Source organism: Oncorhynchus gorbuscha, linkage group LG05 (assembly GCF_021184085.1).
Source record: "Oncorhynchus gorbuscha isolate QuinsamMale2020 ecotype Even-year linkage group LG05, OgorEven_v1.0, whole genome shotgun sequence".
NCBI classification, from domain to species: Eukaryota; Metazoa; Chordata; class Actinopteri; order Salmoniformes; family Salmonidae; genus Oncorhynchus; species Oncorhynchus gorbuscha.
Window position 1 is genome coordinate 41,547,069 of NC_060177.1, and position 26,874 is coordinate 41,573,942.

The following is a 26,874-nucleotide window of genomic DNA, read 5'->3' on the forward strand; positions in this document are numbered from 1 at the left end:
CTGCGGACGTTATAGAGCATGAACCTGAAGGAGCGAGTCACTGCTTTGATGTTTGCAGAGAACGACAGGGTGCTGTCCAGGGTTATGCCAAGGTTCTTATACAGTACATAAAAAAAACATGGGCCCCTCCCATCCTCATCACTACCACGATTCCTCCTCTTAGCCACACTTTCCATCTATTCATTTTGGTTCACCTTTAAGTGCCTCGATCTATTTTGGATGTGTTCCTTTCTTGCCACCGGTGTTTTTTCCAGAAATGTCTATGGTTATTAATATGGAACTGAGAAACAAAGTGGATCGGTTGAAAGTGTGCTGAGATTGGATAGAACCATGTCTACCCACCCTCTATTCCCATAATGTGTGTGTTATGGGTTGACCTTGTGTTTTGCGCGATGGTGCTTAAAAGTACTACATCACCCATGTATTATTTTCAACCCAAAACACACCCTATTCTCACACCCTATTCTCTTTATAGTGCACGACTTTTGACCAGGGCCCATAATGCCCATAGTGCACTATTATAGGAAAACGTGCCATTTGGGACTCAATCCATATGTACAGTGTGTCAGTTATGGTATTAATTTTGTTTCATACGGGAAACTGGAGTTTCCAAGGATTTAGTCATCTAACCATGAGATTTGCCCTTCCATCTGTGTGCTGAAATCCCTCTGGGGACCTTTCTCTATACATCCAAGGGAATAACAAAAGCTTTAATCTATCAATAATCAATCATCGGAACTATCACACTGTGAGGTCCCGAAAAAACATTTCTGCGTTATGTATTTTTTTGGAGAGGGTGAAGAAACGATCTTGTGTCAGTTAGCACTCACCCCACTCCACAGACGTTAAGTATTGAACCAAAAAGAAAACCGACTCAAACTTTGTAGTGTTGCTCCCATTAGGAAAAAATATTAAGACCTAACTGAGGGGAAAAATCTAACATTTTGACAACATAATTTCCTCAACATCACTGTATAGTTGGGCATTTAGAGCTATTCTATTTTCCATTCTTTTGGCTTTTTATTTATTTTCATTCTTAGGCGAGCGATTTAGCAGTTGCTACTGGTATAACACAGTTCATTGTACAACATTCGTTTAAATTTTTTTTTTAATCAAAGCTTAAATTATTCTTATGCACCATATGACCACAAGTATGTGGACACCTGCTTGTCAAACATCTCATTCCAAAATCATGGGCATTAATATGTAGTTAGTCCCCCCTTTTCTGCATAAACAGCCTCAAATCTTTTGGGAAGTCTTTCCACTAGATTTTGGAACATTGCTGTGGGGACTTGCTTCCATTCAGCCACAAGCTTTAGTGAGGTTGGCACTGATGTTGTCAGATTAGGCCTGGCTTGCAGTCAGCGTCCCAATTCATCCCAAAGGTGTTCAAAGGGTGTTGAGGTCAGGGCTCTGTGCAGGCCAGTCAAGTTCTTCCACGGGGGCATTGTCAAGTTGAAACAGGAAAGGGCCTTCTCCAAACTGTTGCCACAAAGTTGGAAGCACAGAATCGTTTAGAATGTCATTGCATGCTATAGCATTAAGATTTCCCTTCACTGGAACTCAGGGGCCTAGCCCGAACCATGAAAAACAGTCCCAGACCATCATTCCGTCTCTATCAAACTTTACATTGGCACTATGAATTGGGGCAGGTAGTGTTCTTTTGTGTGGCTGCCCGGCCTTGGAAACCCATTTCATGTTCATGAAGCTCCCAACAAACAGTTATTGTGCTGACGTTGCTTCCAGAGGCAGTTTGTAAGTCTGTAGTGAGTGTTGCAACCGTGGACAGATCATTTTTACTCGCTTCAGCACTCGGGGGGGTCCTGTTTTGTGAGCTCATGTTGCATACCACTTCGCGGCTGAGCCATTGTTGCTCCTAGATGTTTCCACTTCAAAATAACAGCACTTAAGAGTTAACCGGGGCAGCTCTAGCAGGGCATACATTTGACATCCTATGACGGTGCCACATTGAAAGTCACTGAGCTCTTCAGTAAGGTCATCCCACTGCCAATGTTTGTCTATGGAGATTGCATGGCGGTGTGCTCGATTTTATATACCTGTCAGCAACGGGTGTGGCTGAAATAGCCGAATCCACTAATTTGAAGGGGTGTCCACATACTTTTTTATATATATATATAGTGTACTTACTGTACTGAAGGCTATTTTAACAAATCTACAGTATTATGTGTTTGTATTGTTACATATTTGGTATAGGTATATGTTATTTTGGCCATTGACTGGCAGTGCGGAGTTTGAAGATAACATTTGAGAAAATGTAGCTTGTTGCTGAATGCACTTTTATTATGGGACATTTCCATTCAGACACCAATGTGGGCTACCTATTTGAGCCCCCTGGTGAAAGGGTGCAGCTTGTGGTGATTCTGTGGAGATAACCCCCGTTAGATAGAGAAAGAAAAAACGCAAGTGAAGTTGGGTACTCTGGCTGGAGTATAATTAGAGATTGAGAGGGCGGGACTTACGACATATGTGTTAGTAGGCAAGCATGGGCATCCCTAGTAGGGATGCTCCAGTTTAGCAAGAGTTTTGGTCCTCACTTTTCTTGTCTACATCACTTGCTTTGCATTTTGTGGCGTGTCTAGAATGTTAGTCCACCACCACATTTCTGTCTGATTATGCACTTGGCGTTGGCCCACATGCCCAAAGAGGGGTGCACAAAGTGTGATCTTTTGACTTTTCCTTTCATTTTAATGCCTGCAAAATGTTACACATTTGTATTGCTTGAGAAAAGTTGCACACGATTTTAAGAGGTTGTATAATTGTACGGAGTCAGTATTTTGTATGGTTGATTTGACAAAACGCTCCACCGAAAAATGGACTGTTCTAAAAAAAAAATGTTTTCAAAGTACACCGTTCTCGTTTAAGATAAGGTAAAAAGGTCCCCAAAAAAGTACACTGTTCTTGTTTAAGATAAGGTAAAAAGGTCTAAAAAAAGTACATGTTCTTGTTTAAGATAAGGTAAAAAGGTCCCAAAAAAAGTACAGTTCTTGTTTAAAATAAGGTAAAAAGGTCAACAACAAAAAAGTACACCGTTCTTGTTTAAAATAAGGTAAAAAGGTCAACAACAAAAAAAGTTGAGGGATGTTCCATTGTCCTGTAAATTGTACCCCTATTTATTTGCCTTGCTATATTTTGTATGTATACGCAGCATAACAAAATGTTATAATAAAAATATATAAATAATTATACTGTGGTTCTGTGTATGTTGGATGCTTCCCGACTGAATGAGAACCCTTTTTCTATATTAAAATCTTTGCTCAAAACCTCTTGTCATTTTGTAGGGTTGCAATAAACTGTTGTCCCTTGCACTTTGTGTATTTCATTAATATCGTTCATGCTAATGCTGACCAACCATTTAAAGGTAGACTCAGCGATATGACGCAGATGCAGAAAGTAACCGGCAGAGTGGGTCAATTTCCTCAACAACTCAGAGCACAAGGCTCTTTTTGGTCCCCTGGCTACCACACGAACCCATGCTCATGCGCAGATAGTGTGTGTGACTGTGTGTGATCTCAATATCTGCAGTGCTGCTCATGTCAACTTAATTTCTCTGAGTTTACCTTTAACACACACTGATACTAATTATCCTGTGGTCTAACAACTTACACCACATGATACCGCAAGAAAAACAAGGGTACCAAAGCTAAATACTGCCCTCTACTGGTGGGAGAAGGTAGTCACACTGTACACAGTGGGAGTGTCCCCATATCACTAACACTTTATACCCTCCTGAGTGGCACATGGGTCTAAGGCACTGCATCACAGTGCTTGAGGCGTCTCTACAGCCCCGGGTTTGATTCCAAGCTGTGTCATAGCCAGCCGTGACCGGGAGACCCGTGAGGCGGCGCACGCCCAGCGTTGTCCAGGTTAAGGGAGGGTTTGGCCCAGCGTTGTCCGGGTTAAGGGAGGGTTTGGTCAGCCGGGATTTCCGGTCCCCAGCTGGACGGTGTTTCCTCCGACACATTGGTGCAGCTGGCATCCGGGTTACGCGAGCTGTGTCAAGAAGCAGTGCAGCTTGGTTTTTTTTTGTATTTCATTAGGATCCCCATTAGCTGTTGCAAAAGCAGCAGCTACTGTTCCTGTGGTCCACACAAAACATGACATAATACAGAACATCAATAGACAAGAACAGAACTACATATATATTTTTTAAAGGCACACGTAGCCTACATATCCATGCATTTACAAAATATCTATGTCAAATAGGGTAGAGTCTGATGCTGTGAGGTGCTGATTTATCTGTTTTTTTTTAAACCAGGTTTGCTGTTTATTTGAGCAATCTGAGATTGGAGGAAGTTTCATGCAATCATGGCTCTATATAATAATGTATGCTTTCTTGAATTAGTTCTGGATTTGGGGACTCTGAAAAGAACCCTGGTGGCATGTCTGGTGGGGTAAGTGTGTGTGTCAGAACTATGTGTAAAGTTGTCTGTTGGGATTTCGATCACATTGTTTCTTATGAAAAGAAGATATGCAGTCATTCTCTCCTCAACTCTTAGCCAAGAGAGTCTGGCATGCATAGTATTTATACCAGTCTTCTGATTACAATGAAGAACAAAACATGGCACTCTGTTCTGGGCCAGCTGCAGTTTAACTAGGTCTTTCCTTGCAGCACTCGACCACACGACTGGACAATAATCAAGATTTGACTAAACTAGAGCCTGCAGAACTTGCATTTTGGAGTATGGTATCAAAAAAGCAGAGCATCTCTTCATTACAGACAGACCTCTCCCCATCTTTACAACCATTGAATCTAGATGTTTTGGCCGTGACAGTTTACAATCTAAGGTAACGGCAAGTCATTTAGTCTCAACTTGTTCAACAGCCACACCATTCATTACCAGATTCAGGTCAAGAACTTAAGGAATGATTTGTACCAAATACAATGCTCTTAGTTTTATAGATGTTCAGGACCAGTTTATTACTGGCCACCCATTCCAAAACAGACAGCAACTCTTTGTTAAGGGTTTCAGTGACTTCATTAGCTGTGGTTGGCAGGGTCGTGTTTCGGAGGACGCATGGCTCTTGACCTTCACTCCCAAGTCCGTAAGGGAGTTGCAGTGATGGGACAATACTGTAACTACCTGCAGAGATGGTTGTCCTTCTGGAAGGTTCTCCCATCTCCACAGAGGAACTCCGGAGCTGTCAGTGACCATTAGGTTCTTGGTCACCTCCCTGACGAAGGCCCTTCTCCCCCGATTCCTGTGTTTGGTCGGGCAGCCAGCTCTAGGAAGAGTCTTGGTGGTTCTAAACTTCTTCCATTTAAGAATGATTGTGGCCACTGTTTTCTTGGGGACCTTCAATGCTGCAGAAATGTGTTGGTACCCTTCCCCAAATCTGTGTCTCGACACAATCCTGTCTCGGAGCTCTACAAACAATTCCTTTGACCTGATGGCTTGGTTTTTGCTCTGACATGCACTGTCAACTGTTGGACGTTATATAGACAGGTTAGTGCCTTTCCAAATCATGTCCAATCAATTTAAGTTAACACAGGTGGACTCCAATCGAGTTGTAGGATTATCGAGGATGATCAATGGAAACAGGATGCACCGGAGCTCAATTTTGAGTCCGATAGCAAAGGGTCTGAATATGTATGCAAATAAGGCATTTGTTTAAAAATAAATTATACTTTTGCAAAAACTTCTAAAAACCTCTTTTCCCTTTGTCAATATGTGCTTTTGTGTGTAGATGGAAAAAGTCAAGGGGTCTGAATACTTTCCGAATGCACTGTATATAGAATGTTTGAGGATATATATATATATATATATATATATATATTTCCTCATTCTTTTAACGTAGATATATATATATATGTTCTAGGTGATTTTGAGAGAAAGGCACTGCTGGAAGGTCTACCAATGGCATGCCTTTCTTTTTGTGAGAAATTGAACTGGTCACTCATTAATTATATAGTATTTAGATTAGGGACTGCACAAACTTTAATGACTAGTAAATGGTTTATAAATGTGGGAGTATTGATTAATACATAAATGCCTTAAAATTGTTTTACTATCTAGCCCAGTGGTTCACAAACTGTTGGTTGTAGAATGACATTAGTTGTGCATAGTTAAAATTCATTATAAAGTATGCACAATTGATTGTGTAGCTCGATAAACGTGTAGATTATTTTGACACAGAGCAAAAAAAAATATAATAAATTGGCACCATTGACTTGCATTGGTTTTGTGCCACAAATGCTATAAATGTAGTATTTGGAAACAGTGGTCAGGTAAACCAAAGCATCAACTACTGTCATACCTTGTAAATTGACTGCTTACAGGGAAAGGAGGGTAAGGGGTAATTTGAATGAACTATGACAGAAGTGTAATTGGTTCACTAGCTTGCTAGCTAGCTACAGTGCCTTCCGAAAGTATTCATACCCCTTGACATATTACACATTTTGTGTTACAGCCAGAATTCAAAATGGATTAAATATAACAAATAATCTCACCCATCTACACACACTATTCCATAATGACAATGTGAAAACATGTTATTAGAAAGGTTTGCTAATTTATTGAAAGTGAAACACAAATCTCATTTTGATAAATATTCACACTACTGTAGAAATTACAGTTGAGTGAATCTTTCTGGGTAAATCTCTAAGAGCTTTCCACACCTGGATTGTGCAACATTTGCCCATTATTTTCTAAATTATTCAAGCTCTGCCAAATTGGTAGTTGATCATTGCTAGACATCCATTTTCAGGTCTTGCCATAGATTTTGAAGTAAAGTTATGTCAAAACTCTAACTTGGACACTCAGTCTTCTTGGTAACACAGTGTAGATTTGGCCTTGTGTTTTAGGTTATTGTCCTGCTGAAAGGTGAAATCACCTCCCAGTGTCTGGTGGAAAGCAGACAACCAGGTTTTCCTCTAGGATTTTTCCTGTGCTTAGCTCCATTACGTTGATTTTTTTCTCCTGGAAAAACTCCCATCCTTAACGATTACAAACATACCCATAACATGATGCAGCCACCACTATGCTTTAAAATATGGAGAGTAGTACTTAATGTGTTATGTTTATGGAAAATCTAATAGCACTTATTCAGGACAAAGTTAATTGCTTTGCCACATAAAAAAAAAAAAAAACCTTCTTGCCTTGTTGCAAACAGGATACATGTTTTGCAGTGGTGTAAAGTACTAAAGTAAAAATGCTAGTAGTTTTTTGGGATATTTGTACTTTACTATTTATATTTGACAACTTTCACTACATTCCTAAAGAAAATAATGTATTTTTTACTCCTCACATTTCCCCTGACACCTAAAAGTACGTTACATTTTAAATGCTTAGCAGGATAGGAAAATTCACTTCAGAAAATTGTAGACCTCCACAAGTCTGGTTCATCCTTTGGGGCAATTTCCAAACGCCTAAAAGGCACCATGTTCATCTGTACAAACAATAGTACGCAAGTATAAACACCATGGGACCACGCAGCCGTTGTACCGCTCAGGAAGGAGACTCATTCTGTCTCCTTGAGATGAACGTACTTTGGTGTGAAAAGTGAAAATCAGGATAATGTTTGACAAAAAGGAAAACTACATGCATTACACCAAATACTAGATTTGGGTGTGGTCTTTAAGTAAAAATAACAATGAGTGCAATGTTTACATATTAGATTGTTTATTTAATTAGTATTCCAAAGGCACAGTGCTTAATAATGAACATAGAAAAGATAACAATTAGTAACTTTGGATATATTCAACAATCAGTGTACAGCACTTTACTGTGTGAAATTATCAAATTAATTTAGTGTAACCTTAGGACATGGGTGTCAAAATCATTCCATGGAGGGCCGAGTGTATTATCATTATTTACTTTCAATTTGTGTCCAATTAAGACCTAGACACCCAGGTAAGGGGACTAGTTCCCAACTAATCAGTGACCTTGTTGATCAATCAAGTACAAGGGAGGAGCTAAACCCAGCAGACACTCAGCCCTCCATGGAATGAGTTTGACACTTGCCTTAGAACATGAGGCAACAAACAGTAATTGACTCCGATTGTCTTATCACAGGTGTTTGAGAGGTTAACGCACACCCTAGTCCAGGGTTCCCCAACTGGCGGCCCGTGGGCCAAATGGTTTTATTTGAAAAATAAAATAGTTTGAGCCCAAAATGTGTGGAATTTATTGTTGGACTATAAAAACACCAGAAAAATCAGCTCCAAGTGATTTTATTTAAGAAATCTGTTCAAGTATTCGTGTTTGAAATGATTCAGTTTTAGTCAAACATACAGGTGTCGGTTTGGGCTACTTGCAGTCGACAAATAATTTGTAATAATGTTCCGGGACCCCGACAATCCGCTCAAGAAAATAAAATCATCCCGCAGCTGGTTGATGATCCCTGCCCTAGTCCATATTTATTTTCTTTCCCAAAAAGGACTGTAGCCTCAACATTATGGGTGTATCACAAAAGTAGCTTCCTTGTCGCCATTCCTTCATCTGCACTGATTTGGAGAAAAAATGTGTGCAGGTTGGCAGGTCTGCAGATGTACTGTACAGATAAACATTTCTGATCATAAGAATCTGGTACAATGGAAGGACCAATACTGATCAGCAAGTCATGGCACAGCCTACCAGCCAGACAAGATGATGGACTTCATCAGTGGATGAAGATGGACTTCATCAGTAGATTACTTGCAGTGAGGCATTTCCTGATCCTCAAAAAAAAAGTGAGATTTTGAAAGGAGATTTACCATGCAGGTTTGGGGTCAATTTCATTTTTTATTCAGTCAACTTGGGAAATGTAGTTATCAATTCACCACCTGTGTTAAACCAACTTTTTTTTTTGTATAGATCAGGTAAGAGTTAAATTAAAACAACCACGCATGTGTTCCCCCCTATGCTCATAGACCCAGAATTTCTGCAATGGCGGCCATCAAAATGTTGGCTATTGTTTGTGTATTTCACACTGTTGGGGTAAAAATCAGAGTATAATGCTTGTAAATAAGTTCATGTCATCGTCACCAATTAATTGCATTACACTTAAAAATGACTACCACCACTGATTTCTATATGGCATGCTATGCTACCAGTTTACACAAGCATTTAGTTCTAAACCCGAAAAGAACAACTTCTAGATATACAGCAAAAACATCCAAATATATCAAATTCAGATTTTAGTTACCACATTGTGGGCCTGTTATTAAATATAAATAATGACGGATTTGATGAATATCCAATTTGTTAGATATGGTCTGCATTCCATTGATCCCTTTACCATATGTACTGACCCCCAAACCTGGTGCTGTGGAGATCATTTTCCAGTTAGTGGTTAGGCCTCACGTTGAAGTCCTTTTTCCCCGCTCATCTAGCTTGATGTCTGTGATGGTGATGTTGTGACTCACCACCTTGCACATGACGTAAAGCGTCAACGATGCCACTGTGACCGCAGTCAGCGTATCCATCTGGATATCACAGGCTAGTACAGCCTAGGCGGTCGCAGTAACAACAGCCGCATGGCATCGAGGTCGAAGCCGACAGAGGACCGGTCTAAGGGCGGCAGGTTGCAAAGCGGGATGAGTGTGCCCATGTTGCCTGCGTCACCCTTGGCTAAATGGTTGTTCCAGAGCAGGCGGAAGGCAGTGGGGCCCAGGTGACTGGTAGCTGTGGTGCTTCGATGTGTGTGGGGGTTTGCTGCCCACATCCTCCATGGAGGCTTGGCTTTAGGCATCTGTGTGGGTCAGTAGGGCAGTGGTGGTGTTGTCCGGCTTGGGGGGAGTCAGAGGAATTTGCGCCCACCCCCAAGTGTGTGGGGGTGGGTGTGTTGTGTGTGTTGTTTTAAGTTTGGCTTGGAGGTCATCTCTGGAGGTTTGTCTGTGGCACTGCCTTATGCTATGCTGGCTTAGGTGGGGCCCTGTTTTAGCGTTTCTCAGTAGTGTGCGAAGGGAGGGAATCTCAGGGCTCCTTGTAGAGGCATTCTTTATTAAGTTTGGATTCCTGGAAAGTGTGTACCTGAGACAGTTTATGTCATTGTGACTCAATGCATTTGTGTGCATGTCAGAATCAGCAGCCTTGGTTTGAGAACTGGGGGTTGTCAGTAAGTCATCAATCCCATATTCTCTGCGGGGCCAGTGGCACCACTGTAAAGGATTCTTTTGACAATATGGAAGCACTGAGGGCTCCTTCAACACTGGTGGGTTCCCGAACAGCTGACATCAGGCAGCACTGTTAAAACTGTGTAGCCGGAATGGCACGATGCATCCTTATTGGGTTGGCCACTTCCACTTCTGGAGTGGTACAGTTGGAGGGCCTTAGCTGAGGTGAGGACTGCAGGATCTGGAACATAGACGAGGGGAGGGAGGACCACTGGCAGGCTCTGGACTTGGGCAGGGACAGGGGCCTTTGGGGTGTGGTGTCTGAGAGACAGGGATGAAATTAAGATTAGGGTTTAGGGAGTCAACATTTAAAACAAAACAAAAACAGATTGCAATATTATCATTATTGCCATTCGATCAGTAATTTTACTTAAGTTGATTTCGAGGTAAAAAAGGCCTCGATCCAAAAGTGGATCATGTTTTCCCATTTTGTACACCAGAAGAATACGATGCAGCTGGTATCACCACTCAGAGGTCGCTTCTGTGGGTTCGTGGGCAGTGCCATTGAGGGCTTTCACCATTTAGGAGAAGTCTGGGTGGGACTTGCTAAACAGGAGGGGTCAGCCAATGATTTATACTCCTTTGCAAACATTCCATCAAAGATGTTGGAAAATTAAGATGAACGACTCAAGACGTTTACCATGTACATTTTTTTCAATGTTCATGTAAATTGGCAATCCCTCTCTCTCAGTTCCTCCATAATCTCTGGCATGTTCATACGAGAGAGGGAACTGCTGGCTCTGGTCTACTTATTGTTCATCCCCGTTCGCACTCACATGACCAGAAAATGTGCCGGTGAGATGTCTCCTTTCCATGCCCCAGAGAAGGTAGAGGAGGTCTTGCTTTCTTTACTGTCTCTGACTCCATTAACTGCAAGTGGCAGTAAATCAGCCCGTACAGACTATACACACTCCAGCACAGTAGCTAGTGGAATGCACCTTTTCAGTTTATTAATGAACTTCCAATACTCATAGAAGTAGAAAAATCAGCAGCCTAGTACAACTGTGTTCACTTAATCAAATTCAATCAAATGGACTGAGGGTACGAGATTAGAAGGAGAGCGAAGATCAGAGTGGGAGTGAAGGAGAGAGAGAGGGGGGTGAGGAGAGAAAGAGGGGAAGCGAATGAGTGAGTGTTACGTACAGCCGCGTCACCCACCGATGAGGATCATGGGTCTGTTTTTCATCTGGGAGATGCTGAACATGCCTGTGGGGAGGGACGGGGAGAAAGAGTGAGTTTTTGTGAGGACTTCAATGGAAAAGGTGGGCAAGATAAATGATAAACAAATTATGATTTGTGTGGGAGCCTCACCTACCACCGTCTCTACCTGTTCCCTCTAAATTCTGAGTCCTATTCTACATTTCAACCTGTCTGAAAAAAACTAAATGTGAGGACTTTGGAGCCCCTGGGATCCTTTACAAGAGAATATACACACAAAACTTTGGACACACCTTCTCATTTAAGGGCTTTTCTTTATTTTTTACTATTTTCTACATTGTAGAATACTATCGAAGACATCAATACTATGAAATAACACATATTGAATCATGTGGTAAGCAAAAAAAGTTTAAAACAAATAATAAATCATTTTAGATTCTTCAAAGTACCCTTTGCACCCTTTGCCTTGACAGCTTTACCTACTCTTGGCATTCTCTCAACCAGCTTCACCTGGAATGCTTTTCCAACAGTCTTGAAGGAGTTCCCACATATGCTAAGCATTTATTTCCTGCTTTTCCTTCACTCTGTGGTCCAACCCATCCCAAACCATCTCAATTTGGTTGAGGTTGGGTGATTGTGGAGGCCAGGTAATTTGTTGCAGGACTATCACCATCCTTGGTCAAATAGCCCTTACAAAGCCTGGTGGTGTGTTGGGTCATTGTCCTGTTTGTCCCACTAAGCGCAAACCAGATGGGACGGCGTATCGCTGCAGAATGCTGGGAGGTAGACATGTTGGTTAAGTGTGCCTCGAATTTTAAATAAATCACTGAGGGTCACCAGCAAAGCACCCCCACACCACCTCCTCCATGCTTCACAGTGGGAATCACACATGCGATCCTCCATTCACCAACTCAAAAAGGACATGGCGGTTGGAACCAATAATCTCAAATTTGGACTCATCAGACCAAAAGGACAGATTTTCACCGGTCTAATGTCCATTGTCTGGGTTTCTTCGCTTTAGTAGTGGTTTCTTTGCAGCACTTCGACCACGAAGGCCTGATTCACGAAGACCTGTATCCTCTGAACAGTTGATGTTGAGATATCTGTTACTTGAACTCTGGAGCTTTTATTTGGGCTGCAATTTGTGAGGCTGGTAAGTAATGAACTTATCCTCTGCAGCAGAGGTAACTCTGGGTCTTCCTTTCCTGTTGCAGTCCTCATGACAGCCAGTTTCATCATAGAGCTTGATGGTTTTTGCTACTGCACTTAAAGAAACATTCAAAGTTCTTGAAGGTAATGATGTAATGTTATTTCTCTGCTTATTTGAGCTGTTCTTGACATATGGACTTGGTCTTTTACCAAATAGGGCTACCTTCTGTATATTACCCCTACCTTGTTACAACACAACTGATTGGCTCAAACTAAGTCTAAGGATTTCAAATGACTGTGACTACAGATGTCATAGATGTCGATCTGGTGAGTATGCAGGCCATGGAAGAACTGGGACATATTCAGCTTTCAAGAATTGTGTACAGATCCTTGCGAAATGGGGCCATCATGCTCAAACATAATGATGGTGGTGGATGAATGGCACAGCAATGGGCCTCAGGATCTCGTCACGGTATCTCTATGCATTCAAATCGACCTCAATAAAATACAATCGTGTTTGTTGTCCGTAGCTTATGCCTGCCTATACCATAACCCCACCACGGGGCACTCTGCTCACAACATTGACATCAGCAAATCACTCGCCCATGCGATGCCATACATGCTGTCTGCCATCTGTCCGGTACAGTTGAAAAGCACACTTATTCAGCGTGCTAGTGGACATCGTGAGCATTTGCCCACTGAAGTCGGATACGACGCCAAACTGCAGTCAGGTCAAGACCCAGGTGGGGACCACAAGCATGCAGATGAGCTTCCCTGAAATGGTTTCGGACAGTTTGTGCAGAAATTATTCTGTAGGGGTGGCTGGTCTCAAACGATCTCGCAGGTGAAGAAGCTGGATGTGGAGGTCCTGAGCTGGTGTGGTTACAGTGGCGTGCGGTTGGGAGGCCGGTTAGACCTACTGCCACATTCTCTAAAACAACCTTAATTTCTCTACTAACATTACATTATTTGGCAACAGCTCTAGTGGACATTCCTGTAGTCAGCATGCCAACTCCCTCAAACATCTATGGCATTGTGTTGTGACAAAACTTCATATTTTAGAGTGGCCTTTATTGTCCACAGCACATGGCGCACATGTGTAATGATCATGCTGTGTAATAATCTTCTTGATATGCCACACCTGTCAGGTGGATGGATTATCTTGGCAAAGGAGAAACTAACAGGGATGAAAACAAATTCTGAGAGAAATAAGCCTTTTGTGCGTGTGAAACATTTCTAGGATCTTTTATTTCAGTTCATGAAACAGTTTTATGACTTGGACCTAGACTTAGGACTCCGGTACCGCTTGCCGTCTGGTAGCTGAGAGAACAGTCTATGACTAGGGTGGCTGGAATCTTTGACAATTTTTAGGGCCTAGCCGTTCCTCAGCTATTGTATGTGTGTTGAGGTCGCCTACCACTATTAGCTGCCAGTGTACAGTATAGCGCATGTGCCATTTTCTGCTATTGCTTGTATACATTTGCTGCTATTTATGTCATATCATAAACATCATATCACAATGCTTGTCCAACAGATCGAGGCCATGGAGAGGCCCCCATGAGGATGCCGTCACCCTAGCCAACCAGAGTTTATACATGCACGCACTACTTTTCCGTTTTTTTCCCGTTTCACTTCACCAATTTTGTGTATGTCGATTACATGAAATCCAAATAAAAATCCACAGGTTGTAATGCAACAAAATAGGAAAAACACCAAGGGGAATGAATACTTTTGCAAGGCAATGTATCTATGTATGTACAGTTATTCATGTTTTCAAGTACTGGAGACAAATAATGCATTCCAATATACTGTTGTATTTGGAGCATGTGACAAATAACATTTGATTTGAAACATGTTATCAAAATGGCTATTGCAGGAGTAGTGGACCAACATTCTCACTGGGATGAAACAGTAATCACTAATTCCTTACGATAAGAAATTGCCAAAATGTACGACAGGGTGTTACATTCAGCAAGGTAACAGGCAGAATCGAAAGCGATACAGCTACTACCCATGTCTCTGACCAGCCGACCAGTAACAATACCTGGAAAATGTGACATGGTGACGTGTGTGGAACCAATTTTGGGGTTGGAAGAATCTATGCGAAATGCCAAGGGAATGGATTGAAAAAGTTAACTAATTTAAAATGACAAGGCCAAAAACTCCTTGCAAATGAAGAAAACCTTGGAGAGACCAGTCATGGGGAAAAGAGAAACCAGTCATATACGGGAGTAAATCGTTAAAATTGGTTGTAGAATGACATTAGTTGTGCATAGTTACAATTCATTATAAAGTATGCACAATTGATTGTGTAGCTCGATAAACGTGTAGATTATTTTGACACAGAGCAAAAGAAAATATAATAAATTGGCACCATTGACTTGCATTGGTTTTGTGCCACAAATGCTATAAATGTAGTATTTGGAAACAGTGGTCAGGTAAACCAAAGCATCAACTACTGTCATACCTTGTAAATTGACTGCTTACAGGGAAAGGAGGGTAAGGGGTAATTTGAATGAACTATGACAGAAGTGTAATTGGTTCACTAGCTTGCTAGCTAGCTACAGTGCCTTCCGAAAGTATTCATACCCCTTGACATATTACACATTTTGTGTTACAGCCAGAATTCAAAATGGATTAAATATAACAAATAATCTCACCCATCTACACACACTATTCCATAATGACAATGTGAAAACATGTTATTAGAAAGGTTTGCTAATTTATTGAAAGTGAAACACAAATCTCATTTTGATAAATATTCACACTACTGTAGAAATTACAGTTGAGTGAATCTTTCTGGGTAAATCTCTAAGAGCTTTCCACACCTGGATTGTGCAACATTTGCCCATTATTTTCTAAATTATTCAAGCTCTGCCAAATTGGTAGTTGATCATTGCTAGACATCCATTTTCAGGTCTTGCCATAGATTTTGAAGTAAAGTTATGTCAAAACTCTAACTTGGACACTCAGTCTTCTTGGTAACACAGTGTAGATTTGGCCTTGTGTTTTAGGTTATTGTCCTGCTGAAAGGTGAAATCACCTCCCAGTGTCTGGTGGAAAGCAGACAACCAGGTTTTCCTCTAGGATTTTTCCTGTGCTTAGCTCCATTACGTTGATTTTTTTCTCCTGGAAAAACTCCCATCCTTAACGATTACAAACATACCCATAACATGATGCAGCCACCACTATGCTTTAAAATATGGAGAGTAGTACTTAATGTGTTATGTTTATGGAAAATCTAATAGCACTTATTCAGGACAAAGTTAATTGCTTTGCCACATAAAAAAAAAAAAAAAAAAAACCTTCTTGCCTTGTTGCAAACAGGATACATGTTTTGCAGTGGTGTAAAGTACTAAAGTAAAAATGCTAGTAGTTTTTTGGGATATTTGTACTTTACTATTTATATTTGACAACTTTCACTACATTCCTAAAGAAAATAATGTATTTTTTACTCCTCACATTTCCCCTGACACCTAAAAGTACGTTACATTTTAAATGCTTAGCAGGATAGGAAAATTCACTTCAGAAAATTGTAGACCTCCACAAGTCTGGTTCATCCTTTGGGGCAATTTCCAAACGCCTAAAAGGCACCATGTTCATCTGTACAAACAATAGTACGCAAGTATAAACACCATGGGACCACGCAGCCGTTGTACCGCTCAGGAAGGAGACTCATTCTGTCTCCTTGAGATGAACGTACTTTGGTGTGAAAAGTGAAAATCAGGATAATGTTTGACAAAAAGGAAAACTACATGCATTACACCAAATACTAGATTTGGGTGTGGTCTTTAAGTAAAAATAACAATGAGTGCAATGTTTATATATTAGATTGTTTATTTAATTAGTATTCCAAAGGCACAGTGCTTAATAATGAACATAGAAAAGATAACAATTAGTAACTTTGGATATATTCAACAATCAGTGTACAGCACTTTACTGTGTGAAATTATCAAATTAATTTAGTGTAACCTTAGGACATGGGTGTCAAAATCATTCCATGGAGGGCCGAGTGTATTATCATTATTTACTTTCAATTTGTGTCCAATTAAGACCTAGACACCCAGGTAAGGGGACTAGTTCCCAACTAATCAGTGACCTTGTTGATCAATCAAGTACAAGGGAGGAGCTAAACCCAGCAGACACTCAGCCCTCCATGGAATGAGTTTGACACTTGCCTTAGAACATGAGGCAACAAACAGTAATTGACTCCGATTGTCTTATCACAGGTGTTTGAGAGGTTAACGCACACCCTAGTCCAGGGTTCCCCAACTGGCGGCCCGTGGGCCAAATGGTTTTATTTGAAAAATAAAATAGTTTGAGCCCAAAATGTGTGGAATTTATTGTTGGACTATAAAAACACCAGAAAAATCAGCTCCAAGTGATTTTATTTAAGAAATCTGTTCAAGTATTCGTGTTTGAAATGATTCAGTTTTAGTCAAACATACAGGTGTCGGTTTGGGCTACTTGCAGTCGACAAATAATTTGTAATAATGTTCCGGGACCCCGACAATCCGCTCAAGAAAATAAAATCATCCCGCAGCTGGTTGATGATCCCTGCCCTAGTCCATATTTATTTTCTTTCCCAAAAAGGACTGTAGCCTCAACATTATGGGTGTATCACAAAAGTAGCTTCCTTGTCGCCATTCCTTCATCTGCACTGATTTGGAGAAAAAATGTGTGCAGGTTGGCAGGTCTGCAGATGTACTGTACAGATAAACATTTCTGATCATAAGAATCTGGTACAATGGAAGGACCAATACTGATCAGCAAGTCATGGCACAGCCTACCAGCCAGACAAGATGATGGACTTCATCAGTGGATGAAGATGGACTTCATCAGTAGATTACTTGCAGTGAGGCATTTCCTGATCCTCAAAAAAAAAGTGAGATTTTGAAAGGAGATTTACCATGCAGGTTTGGGGTCAATTTCATTTTTTATTCAGTCAACTTGGGAAATGTAGTTATCAATTCACCACCTGTGTTAAACCAACTTTTTTGTATAGATCAGGTAAGAGTTAAATTAAAACAACCACGCATGTGTTCCCCCTATGCTCATAGACCCAGAATTTCTGCAATGGCGGCCATCAAAATGTTGGCTATTGTTTGTGTATTTCACACTGTTGGGGTAAAAATCAGAGTATAATGCTTGTAAATAAGGTCATGTCATCGTCACCAATTAATTGCATTACACTTAAAAATGACTACCACCACTGATTTCTATATGGCATGCTATGCTACCAGTTTACACAAGCATTTAGTTCTAAACCCGAAAAGAACAACTTCTAGATATACAGCAAAAACATCCAAATATATCAAATTCAGATTTTAGTTACCACATTGTGGGCCTGTTATTAAATATAAATAATGACGGATTTGATGAATATCCAATTTGTTAGATATGGTCTGCATTCCATTGATCCCTTTACCATATGTACTGACCCCCAAACCTGGTGCTGTGGAGATCATTTTCCAGTTAGTGGTTAGGCCTCACGTTGAAGTCCTTTTTCCCCGCTCATCTAGCTTGATGTCTGTGATGGTGATGTTGTGACTCACCACCTTGCACATGACGTAAAGCGTCAACGATGCCACTGTGACCGCAGTCAGCGTATCCATCTGGATATCACAGGCTAGTACAGCCTAGGCGGTCGCAGTAACAACAGCCGCATGGCATCGAGGTCGAAGCCGACAGAGGACCGGTCTAAGGGCGGCAGGTTGCAAAGCGGGATGAGTGTGCCCATGTTGCCTGCGTCACCCTTGGCTAAATGGTTGTTCCAGAGCAGGCGGAAGGCAGTGGGGCCCAGGTGACTGGTAGCTGTGGTGCTTCGATGTGTGTGGGGGTTTGCTGCCCACATCCTCCATGGAGGCTTGGCTTTAGGCATCTGTGTGGGTCAGTAGGGCAGTGGTGGTGTTGTCCGGCTTGGGGGGAGTCAGAGGAATTTGCGCCCACCCCCAAGTGTGTGGGGGTGGGTGTGTTGTGTGTGTTGTTTTAAGTTTGGCTTGGAGGTCATCTCTGGAGGTTTGTCTGTGGCACTGCCTTATGCTATGCTGGCTTAGGTGGGGCCCTGTTTTAGCGTTTCTCAGTAGTGTGCGAAGGGAGGGAATCTCAGGGCTCCTTGTAGAGGCATTCTTTATTAAGTTTGGATTCCTGGAAAGTGTGTACCTGAGACAGTTTATGTCATTGTGACTCAATGCATTTGTGTGCATGTCAGAATCAGCAGCCTTGGTTTGAGAACTGGGGGTTGTCAGTAAGTCATCAATCCCATATTCTCTGCGGGGCCAGTGGCACCACTGTAAAGGATTCTTTTGACAATATGGAAGCACTGAGGGCTCCTTCAACACTGGTGGGTTCCCGAACAGCTGACATCAGGCAGCACTGTTAAAACTGTGTAGCCGGAATGGCACGATGCATCCTTATTGGGTTGGCCACTTCCACTTCTGGAGTGGTACAGTTGGAGGGCCTTAGCTGAGGTGAGGACTGCAGGATCTGGAACATAGACGAGGGGAGGGAGGACCACTGGCAGGCTCTGGACTTGGGCAGGGACAGGGGCCTTTGGGGTGTGGTGTCTGAGAGACAGGGATGAAATTAAGATTAGGGTTTAGGGAGTCAACATTTAAAACAAAACAAAAACAGATTGCAATATTATCATTATTGCCATTCGATCAGTAATTTTACTTAAGTTGATTTCGAGGTAAAAAAGGCCTCGATCCAAAAGTGGATCATGTTTTCCCATTTTGTACACCAGAAGAATACGATGCAGCTGGTATCACCACTCAGAGGTCGCTTCTGTGGGTTCGTGGGCAGTGCCATTGAGGGCTTTCACCATTTAGGAGAAGTCTGGGTGGGACTTGCTAAACAGGAGGGGTCAGCCAATGATTTATACTCCTTTGCAAACATTCCATCAAAGATGTTGGAAAATTAAGATGAACGACTCAAGACGTTTACCATGTACATTTTTTTCAATGTTCATGTAAATTGGCAATCCCTCTCTCTCAGTTCCTCCATAATCTCTGGCATGTTCATACGAGAGAGGGAACTGCTGGCTCTGGTCTACTTATTGTTCATCCCCGTTCGCACTCACATGACCAGAAAATGTGCCGGTGAGATGTCTCCTTTCCATGCCCCAGAGAAGGTAGAGGAGGTCTTGCTTTCTTTACTGTCTCTGACTCCATTAACTGCAAGTGGCAGTAAATCAGCCCGTACAGACTATACACACTCCAGCACAGTAGCTAGTGGAATGCACCTTTTCAGTTTATTAATGAACTTCCAATACTCATAGAAGTAGAAAAATCAGCAGCCTAGTACAACTGTGTTCACTTAATCAAATTCAATCAAATGGACTGAGGGTACGAGATTAGAAGGAGAGCGAAGATCAGAGTGGGAGTGAAGGAGAGAGAGAGGGGGGTGAGGAGAGAAAGAGGGGAAGCGAATGAGTGAGTGTTACGTACAGCCGCGTCACCCACCGATGAGGATCATGGGTCTGTTTTTCATCTGGGAGATGCTGAACATGCCTGTGGGGAGGGACGGGGAGAAAGAGTGAGTTTTTGTGAGGACTTCAATGGAAAAGGTGGGCAAGATAAATGATAAACAAATTATGATTTGTGTGGGAGCCTCACCTACCACCGTCTCTACCTGTTCCCTCTAAATTCTGAGTCCTATTCTACATTTCAACCTGTCTGAAAAAAACTAAATGTGAGGACTTTGGAGCCCCTGGGATCCTTTACAAGAGAATATACACACAAAACTTTGGACACACCTTCTCATTTAAGGGCTTTTCTTTATTTTTTACTATTTTCTACATTGTAGAATACTATCGAAGACATCAATACTATGAAATAACACATATTGAATCATGTGGTAAGCAAAAAAAGTTTAAAACAAATAATAAATCATTTTAGATTCTTCAAAGTACCCTTTGCACCCTTTGCCTTGACAGCTTTACCTACTCTTGGCATTCTCTCAACCAGCTTCACCTGGAATGCTTTTCCAACAGTCTTGAAGGAGTTCCCACATATGCTAAGCATTTATTTCCTGCTTTTCCTTCACTCTGTGGTCCAACCCATCCCAAACCATCTCAATTTGGTTGAGGTTGGGTGATTGTGGAGGCCAGGTAATTTGTTGCAGGACTATCACCATCCTTGGTCAAATAGCCCTTACAAAGCCTGGTGGTGTGTTGGGTCATTGTCCTGTTTGTCCCACTAAGCGCAAACCAGATGGGACGGCGTATCGCTGCAGAATGCTGGGAGGTAGACATGTTGGTTAAGTGTGCCTCGAATTTTAAATAAATCACTGAGGGTCACCAGCAAAGCACCCCCACACCACCTCCTCCATGCTTCACAGTGGGAATCACACATGCGATCCTCCATTCACCAACTCAAAAAGGACATGGCGGTTGGAACCAATAATCTCAAATTTGGACTCATCAGACCAAAAGGACAGATTTTCACCGGTCTAATGTCCATTGTCTGGGTTTCTTCGCTTTAGTAGTGGTTTCTTTGCAGCACTTCGACCACGAAGGCCTGATTCACGAAGACCTGTATCCTCTGAACAGTTGATGTTGAGATATCTGTTACTTGAACTCTGGAGCTTTTATTTGGGCTGCAATTTGTGAGGCTGGTAAGTAATGAACTTATCCTCTGCAGCAGAGGTAACTCTGGGTCTTCCTTTCCTGTTGCAGTCCTCATGACAGCCAGTTTCATCATAGAGCTTGATGGTTTTTGCTACTGCACTTAAAGAAACATTCAAAGTTCTTGAAGGTAATGATGTAATGTTATTTCTCTGCTTATTTGAGCTGTTCTTGACATATGGACTTGGTCTTTTACCAAATAGGGCTACCTTCTGTATATTACCCCTACCTTGTTACAACACAACTGATTGGCTCAAACTAAGTCTAAGGATTTCAAATGACTGTGACTACAGATGTCATAGATGTCGATCTGGTGAGTATGCAGGCCATGGAAGAACTGGGACATATTCAGCTTTCAAGAATTGTGTACAGATCCTTGCGAAATGGGGCCATCATGCTCAAACATAATGATGGTGGTGGATGAATGGCACAGCAATGGGCCTCAGGATCTCGTCACGGTATCTCTATGCATTCAAATCGACCTCAATAAAATACAATCGTGTTTGTTGTCCGTAGCTTATGCCTGCCTATACCATAACCCCACCACGGGGCACTCTGCTCACAACATTGACATCAGCAAATCACTCGCCCATGCGATGCCATACATGCTGTCTGCCATCTGTCCGGTACAGTTGAAAAGCACACTTATTCAGCGTGCTAGTGGACATCGTGAGCATTTGCCCACTGAAGTCGGATACGACGCCAAACTGCAGTCAGGTCAAGACCCAGGTGGGGACCACAAGCATGCAGATGAGCTTCCCTGAAATGGTTTCGGACAGTTTGTGCAGAAATTATTCTGTAGGGGTGGCTGGTCTCAAACGATCTCGCAGGTGAAGAAGCTGGATGTGGAGGTCCTGAGCTGGTGTGGTTACAGTGGCGTGCGGTTGGGAGGCCGGTTAGACCTACTGCCACATTCTCTAAAACAACCTTAATTTCTCTACTAACATTACATTATTTGGCAACAGCTCTAGTGGACATTCCTGTAGTCAGCATGCCAACTCCCTCAAACATCTATGGCATTGTGTTGTGACAAAACTTCATATTTTAGAGTGGCCTTTATTGTCCACAGCACATGGCGCACATGTGTAATGATCATGCTGTGTAATAATCTTCTTGATATGCCACACCTGTCAGGTGGATGGATTATCTTGGCAAAGGAGAAACTAACAGGGATGAAAACAAATTCTGAGAGAAATAAGCCTTTTGTGCGTGTGAAACATTTCTAGGATCTTTTATTTCAGTTCATGAAACAGTTTTATGACTTGGACCTAGACTTAGGACTCCGGTACCGCTTGCCGTCTGGTAGCTGAGAGAACAGTCTATGACTAGGGTGGCTGGAATCTTTGACAATTTTTAGGGCCTAGCCGTTCCTCAGCTATTGTATGTGTGTTGAGGTCGCCTACCACTATTAGCTGCCAGTGTACAGTATAGCGCATGTGCCATTTTCTGCTATTGCTTGTATACATTTGCTGCTATTTATGTCATATCATAAACATCATATCACAATGCTTGTCCAACAGATCGAGGCCATGGAGAGGCCCCCCATGAGGATGCCGTCACCCTAGCCAACCAGAGTTTATACATGCACGCACTACTTTTCCGTTTTTTTCCCCGTTTCACTTCACCAATTTTGTGTATGTCGATTACATGAAATCCAAATAAAAATCCACAGGTTGTAATGCAACAAAATAGGAAAAACACCAAGGGGAATGAATACTTTTGCAAGGCAATGTATCTATGTATGTACAGTTATTCATGTTTTCAAGTACTGGAGACAAATAATGCATTCCAATATACTGTTGTATTTGGAGCATGTGACAAATAACATTTGATTTGAAACATGTTATCAAAATGGCTATTGCAGGAGTAGTGGACCAACATTCTCACTGGGATGAAACAGTAATCACTAATTCCTTACGATAAGAAATTGCCAAAATGTACGACAGGGTGTTACATTCAGCAAGGTAACAGGCAGAATCGAAAGCGATACAGCTACTACCCATGTCTCTGACCAGCCGACCAGTAACAATACCTGGAAAATGTGACATGGTGACGTGTGTGGAACCAATTTTGGGGTTGGAAGAATCTATGCGAAATGCCAAGGGAATGGATTGAAAAAGTTAACTAATTTAAAATGACAAGGCCAAAAACTCCTTGCAAATGAAGAAAACCTTGGAGAGACCAGTCATGGGGAAAAGAGAAACCAGTCATATACGGGAGTAAATCGTTAAAATTGGTGGCGAGATAAATGTTGATGTCCAAGCGTAGTACATGCTAAATAAAAGGCACGTAAACGATGGGTTGGATTAAAACAAACAATTCAATGAGTGGAGGGAGGACAGTGGACTTCTCATTATCATGTTTGTTTGTAATTAAACCTTTTGGGTTGCTGATTAAGATTAGCATAGTGAATGCTAAGGAAATGTACACTTTCTCTTCCAGGAGAGTATGGGGTGTCATTATCTCACTCTCTTGGCACAAATGATTGTCTCGTTCTATTTTTCCTGCTGAGGGGTGCCCTATACCTGCGCCCAAAGGGGAGTAATTCAAAGTCCAGGTACAGGGGGTGACTTGGGTCTAAAATTATTTTGTGAGCCTGACGGAGGGCCCTGACCTTAAAGATCTCATCCAGGCCTGTCTGTTTGACTCCAAGTACCTTGCTTGCTGTGGTAATAATCCTTCTCAGCATGTTTCTCCGGCTGACAGTGGCATTGCCAAACCAACATGATGCTTCCATCATGTTCGACACGAAGATGTCGGATTCAAACCTTAAGAAGAAAACAATCAGTCTTCTGAATTGTATATTGGGTATGCAGAATGATGGAAATGTTTTTAAATGGTTTCTGAAGTACAGGGAAAGAAAATACTTAAAATGGGGTTGAACGACCTTTGTCCTGACTTTTTGGTGGGGCCTGATCAACCTCACTAGAAAGGAGACACATTGGATGAGATTGAAGTATATTGTGAAGAAGTGTGTAGCTGTTATTTTTTTGGATCTTGTTTTTGTCGTGATACAAATCTCACTAGATTGGTCTGCTGTATGGTCGGGATTTCTCCCTAAGGGTTAGCTCTCTAACTCCCTGACCCGGTAACTCTGTTGTGAGGTCGCCAGTATGTTTAGGGAGAATAAGTCAATTTGGAAAATGGTTTCAACAGTGTGTCGGTATGCTCTTTGACATTAGTCTTAGGAATGTTGTATTAGCTAATAATTTGTCACATGGTAAATAGTTTGGGATTTTCTGAATCAGAAAAGCCTCAAACTGTTGTTTTGGTCTGATCTCTCGAAGTTATGGCGATAGTGACTACTGATGGTCTATATGCATGGAAGGAATAATATGACGAGAACAGTGTGAGCTTCACCCCCTCCCCAAATGGCTGAAGAAATGGTGTTCACTACAGCCCTGTTCTGCACCACTACTGCTGAGACCTGAGTCCGAGCCAGCAACCTGTGTGCGAGCGGCAGAAGTGCAGCCTGAGACCGAGTATGTGGAGTGAGCATGGAGAGAGATCACGTCCAAACCTCTCATGCTGCTGGTGTACTGGTGGTAAAAAGGACCAGACAGGATGGACTGTACAGAATGGTGGTACTGCTCAGGTGCAAGATTAATTTGCTTGGGAAAAATTGATTATTGAAATCAGGACATTATCAATGGCCATCAACTGTGATATGCATGAAACGTACTGTACTGAATACGTACTGTAATGCTATTTGAAGAAGAAAATGAAGATACGCCAGAAGAAGTGTGCTGGGAATGAAAGGGAAATTGATTTAGGGTTGCTCTAAACCAGTGGCCGCCAACCGGTCGATCAAGGCACTCCTAGTCGATCACCAAATATTTATGTAGCAAAGCCAACAAACAATAAAGGATGGCGCTCCATTTTTTAAAATCGTGTTGAGCTGTTGCCGATAGGTGCACTTGATTCAACAGTCTTGCACACCGGGTAGCAAAGTGTCCCCATGACACAAACTCCGCCTTCCCGGCGGAGCTGCAAATCTGTGACTAAATCGAGTGCACTTAATGCGCTGCACAATCGGATAGCTCAAATCACCGTGGCTACAGCCAAGTTCCACGACCCTGGCCACAGCCAAGTTTAATAGAATACTAGCCTATGTAAGATGTAATTACTTTTAAAACCATGACCACAGAGAGACTCAACGAATACAGCAAAGAGCTGCTGTTTTTATGAGCGAGTTCATGTTTAAGTTCATATTCAGCACGGTCACTATTTTTATTGAACACTATTACAAAACCCGCTTCTCCATAGTTCCGCTCGGGTTGCAGCTGCAATGAATGAGTAGCCAAGTATTGATAGCCATGCATTTTATTATTATTATCGATTTTAATATTCAGGAATGTTTAACTTTCTCCGGTCATAGGAACAACATGAATTTTTGCATGAGGCAGATGTGGTGCGACTTGAGTTTTGCCATTAGGTGAAAGACAGTGTCCCCTCTCTCTGGTCAGTCTCACTGGAGGAAAGGAAGGAGAGAGCAGGGACCGTGAGAGGAGGTTGGGGGAAAAAAAAAAAAAAAAAAGCTTTGAACTCGGAATTCCAAGTTGGAAACTCGGGCATCTTTCCAGGGCTCCGACTTTTCGACCTGAAGATCACTGACATCGTGATTTGATCTCATTGACCATCAGATGCAGGTACCATCAGTCCAGTTAAATATAAAAGCTAATTATTTTTAATTCATGCTCCACAGTGCCTCAAGTGCTAAACCAACTTATCTATTTTGTTATCAAAGCACGAGTTTTGAAATATAATATGGTCTGATTAGCAATATTAGCAGGCCAGTCATATAGCCAATATGCGATAATGTACTAGGCCTACTGCCCAAACCTCATTCTTACAAAACTGTTTGTGTGAGGTTAATGTAAACAAAAACAACTGAGCAGTAGTCTCAGCTTGCTTTTTGACTGTGAAAGTGATCTCGAAAAGGTTGGTTACTGCTGCTCTAAACTGTTTATTTGGGCTATCAGGTTGATTTTGGAGGTCTACATACTGGGAAATTCAGGTGCATTGAGATACCGATCTGTTGTTAACATGCCTGTATGTGTTCCCTGTTTGTAAATGTAAATTCCGACAGTGTAGTGTGTGAAGTTGGAGGTCTTGAATTTGAGTGATTGACAGTCCTTAGTGCTTCAAGTTTAGTCTTTTTAAATTTGGGTTGGATAATTTATCAAATGTTTAAATTATGGTTTGGAAAGGAGCAAAAGGAGGAGAGCACAAAGTGAAGGGATGGTGCACTGCTCAAATTGATTGAGTCTAGGGAGTGTTTTCCTTCCTTCAAACCTCATCTTTTAGTGACCACTGAGAGGGTGGTTAGAGAACCCACTAGATAGCTTGAGCTAACCATGATGTACTTGATAGTAGGGGTTTAGTTTTACCATGTTATCACAATCATAAAGTGCATCAATACATATGGTGACACAGTACAATTAATTACGTGCAAGGCTCATAGTCTGTCTTGCTTTGACAGCCGAGAATGAAGGAAACTAGCATCCCATTGGCATAAAACAGAACGGATGGAAGGTTCTTTCCCTAGTCTCATTGGCATTAAGGGTGGTGTGAAATTATGTTCAAAAATTAATGTTCAAGTCAATATGTTTTCTAAGTGTCGTGGGAACATCAGAATGATCATTGATCCAGAGGGACTGTTGGAACTTGACTTGAATGTTTTAGTATGTTTATAATTATATAAAAGTAGAGAAGCAGTAGTAACTAACGTGTTATGGGTTAGATGGAATGATTAATGATTAATGTGCAAATGTATTTGTGGCCGGAAGCAAGGTGTATGTGTTTGAGACAGAATGTTTGCATAAGG

The 26,874-nt window shown here is 41.8% G+C and overlaps 1 protein-coding gene and 1 long non-coding RNA gene across 4 annotated transcripts in view; both read right to left on the minus strand.

The window, feature by feature from the left end:
• Window positions 1-7,623: 7,623 nt before the first annotated feature.
• LOC124035944 lies at window positions 7,624-11,653 on the minus strand. Its single transcript, XR_006838816.1, has 2 exons — window positions 11,258-11,653; window positions 7,624-10,375 (listed from the first exon to the last, which is right to left on the minus strand). It is a non-coding gene; the product is annotated as an uncharacterized LOC124035944 (long non-coding RNA).
• A 6,771-nt stretch (window positions 11,654-18,424) lies between these two features.
• mocs1 (molybdenum cofactor synthesis 1) overlaps window positions 18,425-26,874 on the minus strand; it is a 50,585-nt gene continuing 42,135 nt past the window's right edge. For 2 of the 3 annotated variants that reach the window (XM_046349918.1, XM_046349917.1), the window contains 2 exons: window positions 19,885-19,932; window positions 18,425-18,987 (listed from right to left, as the gene is read on the minus strand). In XM_046349918.1, coding sequence (XP_046205874.1) covers window positions 18,800-18,987; window positions 19,885-19,932 — 236 coding nt within the window. In that variant the 3' untranslated portion in view covers window positions 18,425-18,799. Of the gene's footprint in view, window positions 18,988-19,869; window positions 19,933-26,874 lie in introns of all 3 variants that reach the window. The other variant, XM_046349919.1, reaches the window with a different exon arrangement.